Here is a 16,156-nt window from a genome sequence, read left to right as displayed (position 1 = left end):
CAATTCAAGAAAAGCTTACAATATCGCTGATGGCGTTACTTTATTGAGAGAAACGGGATGCACTCGGTATTATATGTAGTATAGCGCACTGCAGCGTAGGCGAGATACAGCGTAGACTTGACACGCAATACATCCCTGTGTTGCATAATGCCTGCTCCAAAACTCTTTCTTTTTTTATCATTTTTGTGTTACTTCTCATTATTACAGACCCAGCGGAGAATAAAATTACAGCAGCGGCGGTAGCAAGAATTAAAACTTAATATGACGAACCTCGGTCGTCTCAAAAGTACCATTTGGTATAATATGCACGTATTAACAGTGGCTTGTTAACGTTGTATGTTTGAATTAAGCATACGTTTTGTTTAATATACGGTCGATTTTATTGGTTAATAAAAGATGAGATGTTATGAATAGGGGATGTTAATAACATTAGAATTCTGATTATAAAATTACTTGAATATATGATAATTTATTAATTTTAATGTTTTATTACATTAGTCACATTCTGTCCACGAATAATCGTGATTTAATTAAATTTTTAGAAACGAAAAATTCTAATAATATCCCGATTTTATTTCCCGACGCAAAGCCGTATTAACGTACGTTTTATAAAGAAATAATAAAAAAATGGGCGAATTGTTTTAAATATTCATTATACAGCTACGATCCATAGTTAATGTTTCAAATCTGAACTTTTAAAAATGTGCAACATTTTAATCCACGATCCGATATCAGACTCGCGATATCGTATTTACATGTTCCTTTCCGAATTTTGTAATTAAGCCGGAGCTCGCGGAGCTAATAATCGAAAGGAATCGCCGTTAATGGCCACGAAAGGTCGTTGTTTCAGCGGCGGTCGATTCAGCCGGGGCAAAAGTCAAGGGAGGTCATAATATTGTTCGCGAAAAAAAGTGGTCGGGTGGAAAAAAAAAAAAAACGATAGACGAAAGAGCAGTAGGAGAAGCTAAGTGCGGCGTTCGCGGTCGGGTAGACGAATTAGTTTCAGCGGGCTTTTCGCGTTTGAACGTTCGCCCGGTAACGAGTGGATTTAAGCCGGTCCAGGCCATGGAGAAAGTTCGCGGACACTTCTGCTCGACGAGGAGAGTTGCGAAAGGTCCTCTCGCTGGGAAATCAGTCTCTGACCCCGGCCCAGGGGTGGTTCCGTGTCAGCGAGAGCGAGGCCGAGCGTGCGCTCTCTTGCCTCATCGTTTTAATATTCCAGCGACTATGGTTTTTTTCCCTCCCGATGTTTCCCCTTTCGCAGTTCCGGTCGAAAACGTCGTTTAACTCTCCGATACAAGTGTACGTGGCGGGTAGAAAATTGGCTGTGCGAGCGGTCACCGGCACCGTATGAAAAGCAGCGAACCTGAAAGCGAAATATTTTGGGGGATTAACGTTTGAAGTTTGCGCCGCGGAAATTTTTATGGGTATAAAGCGACACGCTGGCTGCAGGCAAAAATATTTCCCGAATATAAAGCTTTAACTTCCGGCAAATTTTCGTTTTCCACTCCGGTCTCTCCCTACGTATTTTCTTTTTCCTATTTTTTTTTCTTTTTTTTTTCATTTCCCTGTTCTTCGATGCGTTCAGTACTGCTCGATGCTAGATACCAATTAAAATCAGCCGATGAAGGCTGGTTGTTCACTCGTTCAGCCAACGAGAATACGATTAGTACTTTGTTTACGTTTCATGACGGCGGTGGAACATGTGACCGTTTAATACGCGAGTCAACGAGCTGGCACGTGGCTCCTGCGTGCCGGAAATAATGTCAGGGACTGCTTACGCGTTTGTCCCGTGCTCGTTTCGCCGTTGATGGAGCGTCGCGCGACAATTACCCTTTTCACGGCGACACGAGTTTGAAGTTAGTTGTTCGGTAGCATTCGCAATGATTTTTGGTCATTACGCAGCTTAAATCTACCACGGTTCGTTCGTTTCTCAATTTGGTTCGATTACAGAAATGAAATGGAAACACGATTTTTCACGACCCGCGCATCTTGGAAGCAATACCGTTTAAATAAACCAGTGCCAGGAATGCTGGTATTAAGTATTGATATATCCTTTCTCGACCTAGAATTTTCTTTCCTTTTCTTTCCAAGTTTTCCAATCTCACTGTCCCAATTCCAAAGATTAATGTAACGTTCTTTGTGGTTTTAAAATGAAACGCATTACGAGGTGAATAATGTACATATTACAAAGAGCAATCTCGAAATATTTGACGCATTGACATAGATGTCGTCGTATTAGGGGGAACGGCAGCCGACGCCATAAATACTGCATTCAGTTCTGATACTCTTTGAATCATGAATGGCTGCGGTATCATCCTTTCTAATCGACCTAATATCGTAAACAGATTTGGCAGCGATCACGCGAGAGCAGCATGATAAGCCGCTCAGCTAGAAATCATGCTGATCGCGGAGACAAGATAATGAACGGCTAATATGTACAGCCACTCCATGATACGAAATAATTAGTGAGGGATCGCGGTACTTCGGGCCCAGTTAAATCGATGCGTATTGCTGACGCAAGTTATATCGTGTCGAGCGAATATACACCTTCTACGAACATAATGCCGATCATTGTCCGGATTCCGGAAATTGGTGAGTTAATTAATGTCTATTATTCGTAGAAATCGGCAAAGATAAGATATATTATTATTACTTAATATTATGGTGTATTACTAGATAGATGGCAATACTTTGCGTAAAAATAGATAAAGAAGGAAATAAAAAATAGATAGATAAGGAGAAGTACGAGATGTTCTTGTCATTATACAACTTTGTTCAGAGTTGTACTATTGGGATTGGAGTGATTCTACGTGAAAAAATGAATCGAAGATATAGGATAAAATTTGTTATATCGTGAGATGTTTTGTGTCTGGACAAAATCGGGTGTGAAAATTTATTGACTGAAATACATATTTGATATGATTTATGAAATATATAATAATTATGAAATTATAATTGTAACATGGCCATTAAAATATAATGGGTATAATCAAGAATTAATCTGGCACTTGACAAATTTTCAAATTCGATGTTCTTGTAGATCAGGCTTGGAATAACAGAATTTTACTCTACATTTTCAACTTATCTTCAACATGATAACGTAGATCGACGTTCCGTTGATTGCGATTATACGACACCGTAATTATTGGGACCATCTTGCTTAATTTTTGTATTTAAGGTATCAATCTCGAGAGAAACAATTCTGAAAATCTGTCTGGTACACGCGTGTTAATGCTTAATCTGCTGTGCGTTTCACACGGAAACTTACGCTGGCTGCCGGCACTTTTAGCTCTAAGCTGATTGTGAGTGTCGCAGTGATGAAATATTTACACTTAACTGTCTTCTAACTTGTAATCCAAAGCGCAGATTATGATTTAGCAAGTTAAATTGCAAATTAAAAATTAATAAGACACGATTACATTCACGAAATTACGCCTTCGTAAAAGCAGAAGGTTGATCTCATATTTATTAATTACTGTAGATCTGTATTATTTTTATTTGATATTTGATTAAAACGATTATATAAATAAATATACAACTATTACATACTTACTAGAACTAATTTTATTAATGACAGATGTTTGAAATATCGGTAAAAGACCTTTTACTCGATAATCTACTAACTGTATAATAAGCAGTATTAGTAACAATTAATAATTAGTAACATGTTGTAGGTTCGAAACTTCTGTTGAATAATGTTATATCCAATAGCGCAATTATAATCTATAATATATCGATATGTGTGTAGAACTTTATTCATTTTATTGCCAAACTTGTGACTCTGTTATACAAGAAGATTTATCGGTACTGATAACTTGTAATTAACTCTTATAAAATAGGAATCTAGGAAATAGATAGTGATCTTAGATTTATAAATAGAAACACGAGCAGAAAGAGAAACCAATCGAGTAATTAATATACATATATGTATATATCAGATTTACAAAATTTGTTTTTCTCGAAATCGACCTTTCACATTTAAAAATTGTAATTTACTTTTCTAACTAATTTTTGCACGAACAATCATTGCTTGCACGGTTGAGCCGAAATGGTTGCGATATCCTCTAATGCCGATCATCGTTCGGATTCCGGAACCTGATCGATCAATTAACGTCCATTATACGCTGACGTTTATGGACAAAAATAAGATGAAACCGCTTTGTAAGGAATTAAATCACATTTACAAGGGTTCGTTTTGCGAATCGATTACTCTCGAATAGAATTTATTTTGATTCAGACGGGCAGAGTCGGCGATTCGAGTTAATTCCGTAGCGCGTGTTCGATTCAATTTATTACGCGGCTTGAATTTTCCACGCGTTCACAAAGGCAGTGAATCGAACATCGAGCACGGATACGAAACACCGTTAACCGAAATCGATGATTCCGCCTTTCAATTACCCTTCTCCTTTCTCCGTGATATCGCTGTAAACGGCTCTCTCACTCCGAATTGGAAAAATTTCCCTTTATGAATTGGAGCCAGATAGTCTATCAAAAAGGTAAATTCGTATCTTTTGATCGGAATTTTTCACAAGCACCTGTTCACGGTTAATCGCTTAAAATTCACAGATCACAGATACGTGACAACACAGACGATTAAAGGACTCTCGTCATTGAACGTTTCCTTCGACGTGCTTCCCGATGATTTTTCATAACTATCGTCGATAAAAAGCGATGAAAATCGAGCCGATTGTACTCGGGGCTCTGGTAGGACGATCCGCTTCGTTTTAAATCCCATTTAAATTCCTTTCCAATGGATGCGGAGGGGAGTTTGTCCGTGCGATTCAAATACTCGTTGAATTACCGTTCAACTAAACGGATTTAAAGCTGTAGAAGAAGGCAGGGGGACGAAGACACTCAGATGAAGAGAGAGAGAGAGAGAGAGAGAGAAACAGTTGTGGAGAGATTTCTTTTTTTTTTCAAATTCCACAGAATCGTTCTCCATCGTGCTGCCTATCGCGTAACCAGTCTGATATACCATATACACAGTATTCCTCGTCGCGGCCGAATGAAGACAATGAACCGTTTTTCTCTCGTCTTTCTACTTTCTGCTCATTCTGGCCCCGCATTGTTTCATTGAAGGATAAATAATGCGTCCCGCCGGGATCGTTGCGCGGTTTTAATTCAATTCCGGACAAAGGCAAAAGGGAGCTTTTGCGGCCCAGTCGTCATGGAGTAGCTGCTTTTAACGGTGAAACGGTTTGAAAGAACCCGGCTGTTTTGATGCTTGGACGTTGCTTGGTGGACGAGTAGCGCGTTAAGGAAACATCGTCAAGAGTAGAGTGCTAGTCAGGGTGGATCGCAAGTTTCAGCATTCCCGCGGATGAGGCGATGTAGGATCGATAACCGAGGGCCAATCCGACAACTTTGGACCAGGTTCGGTTAATAATTCAGCATCGAAGGCAAGATCAGATTTGGCGATTGTTAGGAAAGAGATTAAATTCGTGTTAGCGGTTCGCAAAGGGCAAACTGTAATCCTTATCGGTGGACAGTCAGAGCCTTCGATATAGCTAACTATCGTGTACGTTCTGCACGGTAATCGCACGACGATAACGCGTTGCTGAATTAAATATTTGCGAAATTCGGGCAAGATGTATGGAATATGCACATATATATTGAACTGACTCCTCCGTCGGTTTGCCACTGTTTATCTTCTTGAAGGAACTTGCCCGTATAGAAAGCCGTCTTTGTAAGGTCTCCCGGTCAAGGAACACCGGTGATCGATCCTTAAGTATTGGCTCGATGTGCGGTCACTGGCTTGGAACGTTCCCCTGACCACGATTAAGATGGATCGCGATATAGTCGTTCTTAAGGTAGGTTCTACTGTTGCCTTTACGTTTTCGCTCCTAAGAACATTGCGGTTATTTGTCTATCGTTGAATGATCGTAATACGTAAACTAAAATAAAGTAACAATAACAATAATGAACTAAAAATGAGGAATTTGCATTAGAGTTAAAACAAACTGACCGACTTTCGTTTCTGGGAATGTTTATGCATGTATTTAAACTTAACTTGCGGGAGGAATTTACTCAGAGTCGAATAAAATGAGCGAAAATGCGCCGAAATAAACTGGGACCGAATTAAGCCGTAATGCTAGCAACGAAGAACATATCTCGAGTTCCTAATTCGTAACGTTACTTACAATTAGACGAACGAGTAAGCCGCGTGAAATCCGCCGACGAAAGCTCATGAGTGTTTTAATGGACGAATTTTTCTCGGCTCATTTAGCAACGATATAGTCGCATTTAATCATTTCTTGTACAGAAAGGCGATCGAAATTCGCTCGGTCTGCCGCAAAACAATGCAGCTGCAAACACGTAGGCTGGCAATACGCGTTTCCGTGTTGCGTGGTTGTCCAATGAGCGGGGACGCGATGTCACGAGGCCAAAACGCGGCCCATCGGGATAGATTCCCGACCTGTACGTTCCAGTAATTTCATTAGCAATTGAAATTCCTTCGCGAGCAGGAGTTGCGTGCGCGAACGATTTGCGCCGCGGATCCGATGTAATTTTATATTTGAATATTTCGACGTTCGGAACGATTCCAGACCTCGTTAAGATGGTAATACGAGCATCAAACTGGCGCACATAAATTTGCCATACTTTTCGGCCTGACTAGAACGAAATTGAGGATGCCGGAGGGGGATGGTAGTTGGAAGTAGGGGATGGAGGAGGCTGTGAAACACGGTAACCTCGTAACCGCTGCTTTCCTGAATATTAATGCCACGAAACTCGGCGCAGTTTACGTTATCGTTGTATCAACGAGCGGAATATTCAGCCTGTATCTTCAGCCGGTCCTATTAGTTTTCAATCTAAACGTCCTTGTACGAGCTCGTTGTAACATCCGGCGTCTTAGAATTGGGTTGCGTTCTAGATTAGGATGAATATTTGGTCTTCAGAGTGCGAACTACGTCGCATTTTATCTATCAAAAAATGTAGGAAGTCGTTGGAAGAAAAATTCTTGAAATTCTTCGTATATAAATAATCGCAAAAAGTACTTGAATGTCGCTTCTTGATGGAGATTTTAAGAGCGGAAATATCGGCGAAATATGTATAATCGGAAAATTGTCACGCGCGTATCCTCCAGGGAGCTGGTCGGGAAAAAATGTAAAAACTTAAAATAACATATTTCAAATAATATCGATTAAGAAAGAAGAAAACGGAGGAAGAGAAATGAATAAAAGATGTGTGCATAGAGTGCGCAAAGAGTACATAGGTAATATCTAGTAATTGCTAATACACTCAAGTAGGTATGGAGCTAGGGAGTGGTTCTGTGCGAAATAGTAAATGGGATATATAAAATACGTACAAATACTTTTTCATTCGATACTTCGTTTTTACAATTTTGGGTTTGAAAACTCGCAAAGCATGCTTGAATATGGCTAATATCTAATTCGTGAGATTACTCTATGTACGCGCATGTTGAAATACGTGAAAAGTTTAATATAATTTTTAAATACAATTCCTTCGTTTTACTTTTCCGCGATTTTAATTCGAGCTGGACTTAAATCTGTATTTTATTCCATCTTTTACTTTTATTTTATAAAGCAGATCTTTTTGTATCGAAACATAATTTCAAAGAACCATATCAACGTAGATGTACTATTATTATTTACGAAAATTTATAATTACAGCTGAATTATGAATAGTTTTGAAATTTAATCTATTAAGTATGAATTAGTTACGATGAAGTGTTAGATGCGGTTCGGACTATAAAGACCTAAGATCTCGTTTTCAAGAAAATTGAATTTGCACATATTTAATCAAGAATTACCTCGGTGCACGCGTACACAACAGATTTTCAAATTTTATTAGGTTCGTAAAGTTCGTAGCAAAGTTTGTACTTGAGCCTTTCGCCGATGAATTCTTTAAAGCAGAGCTTGCAAGCTTCTGCAGTATTCCGTTCCTCGCCATGAAAACAATGTTTAGCAAAGTCTTAAAAAGATTAGGATATGAATAAAACGTTCTCTTTTCCCTCCAACTGATGCATTTAACATCGAACTGTAAACAGTAGTTTGCAAAATTGCGTGGCAAGTAATTTTCTGTAAATTGTACGAAATATAATACACGGAACACGATAAAATAAATCGACTATTAAAAACGCTATGAACTTAATTCAATAATTCCTCAAAAACGAAGTGCCAAATAAATAAATGTTCAATATGTTTGATATAGTGTTCCGCGCGGAATAACGTTCGATTGTACCGCTAATTACGAGATACCCTATATATACTGTCAAGAAAAATATTACGGAAAACATTCGATCACGAAATATCAGAGGCGTGGCTTTAATCTGGGCTCAGATTCTATGAATCGATCGGACAAGTAATTGCAATGAAATTAATTCGTATAACATCGTGTAGGCAGGCCGAAGGGTACAGACCATTAAATACGCGCGCGCGTTGGCGGATGCAATAACGCGAAATAGCGGAAGCGATGGCGAAACGTTGCATCGCGTCGTGTTGTAAGTTGCGTGCGCTTCGAGACTTGTTCATCCCCAGCCTCCCATGGAAGCCGTTGCTAATGGAGTACAACGAATTAGTGCTAATTAACGGGGCACTGCATGGCACGTGACTCTGCGTCACGTGACAAATCCCGGGGATTTCCCCGCCAGCTTAGGTAACCAAGAAGTTCTGCCATCGCAATTAGGGTAATATATTTGTTACTCAGACTGATGGGAACGGACGTCCAATGCATCCTTGCACTTAACACGCGTGCCGTAAACATTGCATAACACGCACTATGTGAACGGCCTTAACGTTGACAATTTACCATAAGGCGTGAATGCGTTTTGGTGAATATTAAAACACATATTTTTTACACCGTGGTCATACAGTGACATAAGCGAAGTCAGACAGATTCTACGTCCGAGAGACTTCATTTCCGAGAAAATCGAGCTTGAAAATTTGTCAAGCATACATGAATTTATTTAATTTTCAGCTAGATAGTAGTACATAATCGACAGAATGTTGCTCTACGCACGAAAATAAATTAAGAAGAGGAGATATTTGTGGATGGTATATATGTATAGTTAGTTGAAGATGAAGCAATTTAAAATGGTAGTTATAAAAAGAAGGAGGTAACTTGGTTAGTTTCGAGGTCTCGGAATCTCTTTAAGGTTAACCTTGGAAAATTTCACCTAAACCCAGCGAAAGTATTTTTTGGAAGCAGACCTTTAAATTTAGCTTCGGAAAAGATATTTCATAGATGACAGTAGGAGCTCTCTATTTCAAAAGAGACATAGAGATTAAAAACAAACTACATAGGAAAGGATCGGTGCTCGAGTCTTGAACATTCTCGTAATTTAAAAGAATCCCTCTCCACCAAGATATATTCCACGGAAATACGGATAGGTAAAACAGCGAAGCTTTACCTAGGCCAGGCGTGCTCGCTCGCAGGTTATACACGACGGATCTCAGCGATTTCTCCTCCGAGATGAAATCCTCGCAGGAAGCAAAGAATTTTAAATATTCCCAGCGATAGTATTCGCGTTAAGAATGCCAAGGTAGAAGAACTCAGACAACTCGGTGGGTTCAACGTCGAGCTCTTTGGTCGGTGTACCGTGATAGCCGGAGCGTAACTCGTAGCACAGGCCCGTCCCCGAAATTATTCGTAATCTTTGAAGAGGCGACTCCTAGGAGGATTGCAAGTTGGGTGGCGCTTAGGTTTGAGCGGTGGCTGAGCGTTCAGGAGGCACAAGAGTGGCAGAAGGAGAGCAAACGAGAAAGATAGAGAGAGATGAGAAAGTTTTGCGATGACGATCGGTGCTAGAAAGGAGATCTCGCATTCCCAACCTCTCCCCTTACACTGGCAGCACCACCGGCATCAACCCTCGCAGCCTGCACGCCCAAACAATGGAAACAATACATTGAAATGAGAAAGTTGGTTTGCATTGTCGGACAAGAGGACGCGGCGTGCAAGGGGGAGACCGCCTCGCGTCTGTCTGTCTTCTAACCGCGTCCCTTTCTCTCTCCATCTCGTTCCTTCTCACTCTTTTTCTCTATTTACCGCGTTCGCTTCTCCCTTCGCGTCTCTACCTTTTACCCTTTGTGCCTGTGGGCTACGTACGTGTGCCCGATTCCACTCTCTTCTCTTCTCTCTTTTTCCCTCCCTTTTCGCCTTCCTCCATCCCCTACTCTATGTTGTCCGCGCCTCCTTTTTTTCCCCTCCGCGAAGAGACGGCATCCCCGTCTCGTTTTCCATCGGCCGACTGAAAGAAAGGATTGTAAACCGCCGGATGAGCCGCGGATTCCGGAATGGGGACTGCTCTATTCAACGGTTTTCTCCGGGTGTCGCAAGAGCGCGCGCGCGCGCGAGTAAACCGTGAATGAACAGCGTGCTCACTGGAACGCAAGCATCAGCAATTAGTCGTGGGGGTTATCTCTTGCTCTCCCAGAGCGCATTTTAATAAGTTAATCGGGTCGTCTCTCCCTTAGGTATCCCAACAACGACGTTGTCCGCATGCCAGCCCGCGTTCTCGTTCGTTCGACTAGGGGGACTCGTTCGCCGAGTGGTTAGAATTTTTAAGATGTTTTCCTGTCGCCAGCATTCGAGTGGAGATACTTTTAGACAATAAACCGCTCGGGAACAATACCGGCCGATACAATAACCGCATGTATCACGAGCGAATACATTCGGCCGACGCGGTTTTTTAAGTGCGCCATTCACGATACGATACGATACGCGCGTTTTCACGAACATATACTTGATTGTTCCTGATATATTTCATCGCGACAACAACCGTGAAATTATAACGATTTCTCGTCGGCTGCTGCACACCAGAGATAAAAAGTTGCGCCCATGTAAATCACGGGACAAGTTACGAGTGTGTCATAGACGGCTGCGTTTATTCCGATGCTTGAAACAGTTATCATTAGGTAGAATTTCGGGATTTTCGTCGGTTGAGTTCTTATTCGACTCGATTTTTGGTTACGTCGAAAACGATCGTCCAGCCGAGCTTCCATAAAACTCTCAGCCGCGAATTTTTCGGCAAATCGGTTCTCGTCGTTGGGTGCGTCGCAATTACTGAAATTTACGCAGTGCCAATTTGAGGAACAAAATACTGCAAGTCACGCCGGCTGATGATCGTTCATATTTTATCGTCGTCCGTCAGCCTCGCGATCCATTTTTTAGCGCGGTCGGGATAACGTTTAATTTTAATTCGGTTGCTGTAGCTTTGACAAGCGTTCGCCACGCCCCTCCTTCAGCGTTCACCAGACGGAAAGCGGAACGAAGGATGGCGAAAAAGAAACGGGTAAAAAAAGAATTCGTAGCCGGGAAGGTGGCAGAGAAACTTTTGATCGCGAGCCATTAATAACATGCCGCGAGCGCGAAATCTTGGGTTGGGTCTAAAAGCTCGGAAATAGAGTGGTCATTCGAGCATGTTTAAAGAAGAATCGCGAAGAAACGTAGAGGGATGATGGAAAAGCACATGAAGAAGTATATGGATGAGGATATGGAAAGGGATATGGAAGGGATGTGACTGGTCTCCGAGAGATGTTGACGCAAAGCATTACGCAGATGGTCGATGGACGGTTACGTCTCGTCTCTCGAACAGCTAGCGAAGAAACAGAAGTGTACAACTTCAGAGGAGCCCTCCCGATGACGTTGAGGGTTGACTAAGGTTAGGCCACTCGACGTATCGTGTACAACTCAATGGGGTGGTGAACGCACAAACATTCACATACGTGCCTGAGAGTGTAATACAGACGCGCGTCTGCAACGGGCCCAACCCTTTTCTCTACTGTTGCAGCCGTATCACCGAGTACATCACGAAGAGGGTAGTACTCGAGTACCTGCTGGCAGGCCTGGTTGTACGGGACATACAGAAGGGATGGGGTTTCGCTTCTCCTCCTCGTTCATTCTATCCTTCTCTTTCCGTCGCCGTCTATTGTTTAGTTATTCTGATGAGCCAGTGCATCTCAAATACACTCGAGCGAGCCATTATATCGGAGAACACATCGCTTCCTTTTGCGAGCCGGCCACGTGCACGAGCCATCTACCCCTCTCTTCGTGTCTTTACTCCGTCGTTCTTGTTGTTGTTACTCGTCGCGCCGATCCGGACATTTTGATATGGCGCGCCGTTAATTGGACGCAACCGCGAAGATAAATCGGAAGCGTGCGTGCCACGCTTCAAAGGCCCCACCTTGCTTTCACATGACATCCAGTTCACTTGGTGGAAGGACCTCGTTGATTCTTCGCTGTAAACGATTCCTTTCTGGGATGGAGAGTACCAACCATGAGAGTTGTATACAAAGAAGATGGAAAATTCGACGATATGTGAGTTGCCCGTTGTTGCATAATTCTTTCTATATACATATATGTATAGTTTCTATGTACATAATAATACCGCCAACGTGTGTACGAAGATTCCCGTCTCTTTTTGCCCTGGTTTTCTCTCCGGCCGGCCGCTGCTCCTCTTTCTCCTCTATTACTCCTTTTGTTCTTCTATTTTATTCTGGTAAAAGCTGGAACGGTGAATAGGCATGGAGGAAACGCTTTTTATTCGATCAAAAGCTTGTTTTCACCTGTTAGCGCGTGATTATCCGCTATTATTCGAAATTGAAAATACTACTTCGACGAGAGCGGGCTATTCCGATTTTTCTCTCTTTATTATTATTCTTTTTTTTTATTTTCTATGCAACCCAGGGAGGGAAAATGGAATAGCCGTGATACTAGATTCTCTCAATGTTAATCCGGATTATGAGTCCCGCGGCGGACAGCACGCGGGCGGAGCTTGAGGATGGAACAACAAAAAACGGAGAAAGGCGAATATGGAAATTTCTCGTAAACTTCAATTTCCATCGGGTTCTTCACTCGTACAATTCCTACTCGTTTCCATTGTACACCTAATTTAACTTTCCGCGTTCTAGCCGATTTCTTCTTGTTTTACCTCTCTTTATAAAGAATCAGCTACTTTGGTATCTTGTAACGAAGCGAAAAGGCAGGAACTCCTTTTCAATTCGTTTCCTGATATTTGGTGTCATGATATGGTATGGTACCGCTTGGCGGGTTGTAACGTTGCAGCCAGCGTACGTTTAATCAAACGTCGAATTACGAAAGGGGAGGAACACACGGGATGGCGTGGCGGAAAGCTGAGGGATGACGCATCGAAGGGTGGGGGATAATATGGGTTTGGTCGACGTGCGTCTGACGTTATAGGAAATTAAGTTACCTTTATGACGTGAAATGGACTTCTCGGGACGGAAAATATAGAGTTACGCTCATGACGGGGCGAGCTTTACTCTTTCTCTTCGGAGAAAAATTGTTGCACGAGTTCCAAGGGGATGTAGGTCATAAGGTATTATCGTCTACATGGAAAAGGGAAGTCTTAGGAAGAAGGAACGGCGGAGGTTAAAGAAATCATGGGAAAGAACAATGGCTAGAGGTGATTCTTAACACGAATAATACGGCTCTCGCGAAATATGATACAACTGCCTCTTTATTAGGAAAGATAGCGCGAACAATTTTCACGATCATAGCGCAGTTCGTACACTTGCGAACGCATCTTGAGAAGAAACCGAGCAGAGAAAACAGCTTTGCGAGGCCGGTGAAAATTCTTCGTTGTTTGAGAAGTCTCGTGGCTTTCACGGATAAGGATTGTCGTGTCGCGGACCGCAAGCTTCGTCTGAAGCTCCCGTGTCGAGGAGCAGTTAATTAACGCTGACTTCTCGCGGAGAGATTTTAAACGGAAAGAAATTTCAAGAGGAGAGATATTCATTATCTTTGCGTCGATCGTGGATTAGAATATCTTCTGCGAACCTTTCACGTGGCCGATTTTTTCGTATGTCACTGAAATAATTCTTAATTATTTGAATCTTTCTATTATTTTATATTATTTTAATCTACGGTCTTTGAATTTTTGTTTCACCCGCATTAAGAGAAATTGTAACGTATAATTGGAATAAGAAACTGCACATATTAGTAATGATTTTTTTGTGCTTTCCTCAGTAGGAAAACTGTTGTTTTTGCCAAATTAACAACATCAAGGCGACGAAAGCAATGCGTTAATTTTTACGATCAATTTTATCACAAAAAAATACAGTAACTACGAAGAGTATACCATTCTATTTGTTTGTTAAAACATTTACGTTCTAATTAATTAGGTCCAAGTGTATTAAATTTGATAACACTCGATTACTACGTTCGTATGACTACAAAAATTTGGTACGCATCAATCGGGCACTATGAACTAAATGTATTATTCAATTAGCTAATAACTTGTTGAACAACAATATTACATATACATAACATGGAGGTATTAACTTCTGTCAATCGACTTAATTTCTCTCTGCGTATACAATGAGCAAAGAGAGTGATGTATCTTTTTTTGAATCATCGGAGAGCAAACGCGCGCATCGAACATTATTAACTAAAATGTAACGCCACACATGGCGAAGCCAGCGAACCCTATTCGATGCACGTTCCTCTGGGTATTCAGCGTAGTTCGTTGGGCCAGCTTCCAGATGGGCAATGTTGGACGGAATGCGGAATACATCCAAGCGGACCGGCATTCCTACTTAAATCAACATAACTCGGGTGATGAATGGTTAACAGGCTTCGCGGGGGACGCAATGCGCTCCATTTATGGAAGCTATTACGGCCGAATTTCAGCGTTAAATGTGTGATTTATGGCCACCCGTATTATCTTCGTTCATGTCCCGTCGACGATACAGTGCAGCCCCTCCCCTTTAGCCGCCCCTGCGTTGCCTCTCATCGCCACTGCTACGTTTCGCTCCCTACATTTCTGAAAATTACTTTGAACTCGGCTAGCCGAGCGAAAAAATTCATCAACCGGTGTCCACGCGCTGTGACCATGATTAATGTTCTTCTAACTGCCGATTGAAACAGTAAGGAAAATTTATTTTGATCCACGCGAGAGTATTTGAATGAATCGCGCTGCCAGACCGTCCCGAATTTATCGTCGAATTGCTAATCGCGTTTCGATAAAATCCATTCGAAACTCTTCGATTTGCAATACAGCAAGGTCGTTAACGAGACTTCAATACGGTTTTGTTTCAGATAATTTCTGATTTTCTAAAGCGGGCGTTGAATTATTCATAGGGCTATTTTCAAACTATAGATGGTTAGGAAGGCAACCAAATATTTGATTTATACAAATTATTGAAGCAACATGATTTTTATTATATATGTAATCCACGTACAAATATACAGCACACTTTCGCAGCGAAACTTTCTCAAGCTAAAACATTACTGTTTATAATCTATGTGATAGACCTTCTTATCCATTCTATTTCTTTTGATGAAAATAAAATTGAATTGCAATTTCTACATTATTAACGTTGCTACAGAATCGTCGGTAGAATACAAAGCGTTAAAGAGAAAAGGAAATAGCGTTTTCTTCCAGACAATTCCTCTAGATACGATACAATTGTAACCTTATTCAGCTGCGAAATATCACGTTATACTATACTATCTACTTTAGCTATACTTTAACACTCCACCCTTTCTATTCCCTATTTTTATTATTTCCATTCTATATCATATTTCTACGGATTTTTCATTTCCCTAAATACCTTACTACCTTGGGAAACGATTTAACACGACTAAAATGTCCGTAGACTTAATTACAATTCACATAGAATATTATGCTAATCCTCTCAAAAACGGCAGAATGCGAGGAACTCGCATACGAACGGAAAGTGTCGGTCTGGCAACAAAAAGCCACGCAAAAGTCCCTATGAAAGGTATACTAGGAGGAGGTGTAACCAGGGAATAGAGGGAAAGGAGGGGAGATGGGTTGGGTAAGGGAGGGTAGGCAAAGAGAATCCGCGGCTCATTATGACGATACCTGTCCCGTTTGTTGCAGGTTGCGACGCCTCGTACGAGATGCAGGGACCGAGCTTCGTGTCGGAACCGCCATCGCGGGTGGAATTCACGAACGTGAACGGCGGCAGAGTGGACTGCATAGTGAGAGGAAATCCGGCACCTACCGTCGACTGGCTGGCAGCAGACGGTGGCAGTATAACGAGTATCCCTGGAATCAGACACGTCCTTGGCAACGGGACGATCCACTTTCCTGGCTTCGAGGCCGAGGTCTTCCGACAGGACGTCCACTGGGCTATTTATAAGTGTTCCGCCGTCAACAGCGTCGGTGCCATCGTTAGCAGAGACGTCACTGTCAGAGCAGGCACGC

General features: G+C 41.7%; 1 protein-coding gene across 1 annotated transcript in view; it reads left to right on the top strand.

The window, feature by feature from the left end:
* The window catches only part of LOC138180572 (cell adhesion molecule Dscam2), a 163,515-nt gene that overhangs the window by 49,107 nt on the left and 98,252 nt on the right, over positions 1-16,156 (top strand). The window contains exon 2 of the mRNA XM_069114569.1: positions 15,830-16,150. Coding sequence (XP_068970670.1) covers positions 15,830-16,150 — 321 coding nt within the window. The remainder of the gene's footprint in view (positions 1-15,829; positions 16,151-16,156) is intronic.

Source organism: Bombus flavifrons, chromosome 6 (assembly GCF_040668555.2).
Source record: "Bombus flavifrons isolate JBK064 chromosome 6, iyBomFlav1_principal, whole genome shotgun sequence".
Lineage (NCBI taxonomy): Eukaryota > Metazoa > Arthropoda > Insecta > Hymenoptera > Apidae > Bombus > Bombus flavifrons.
Note: the sequence above shows the minus strand (reverse complement) of the source record. Positions and strands in the feature narration are given on the sequence as shown.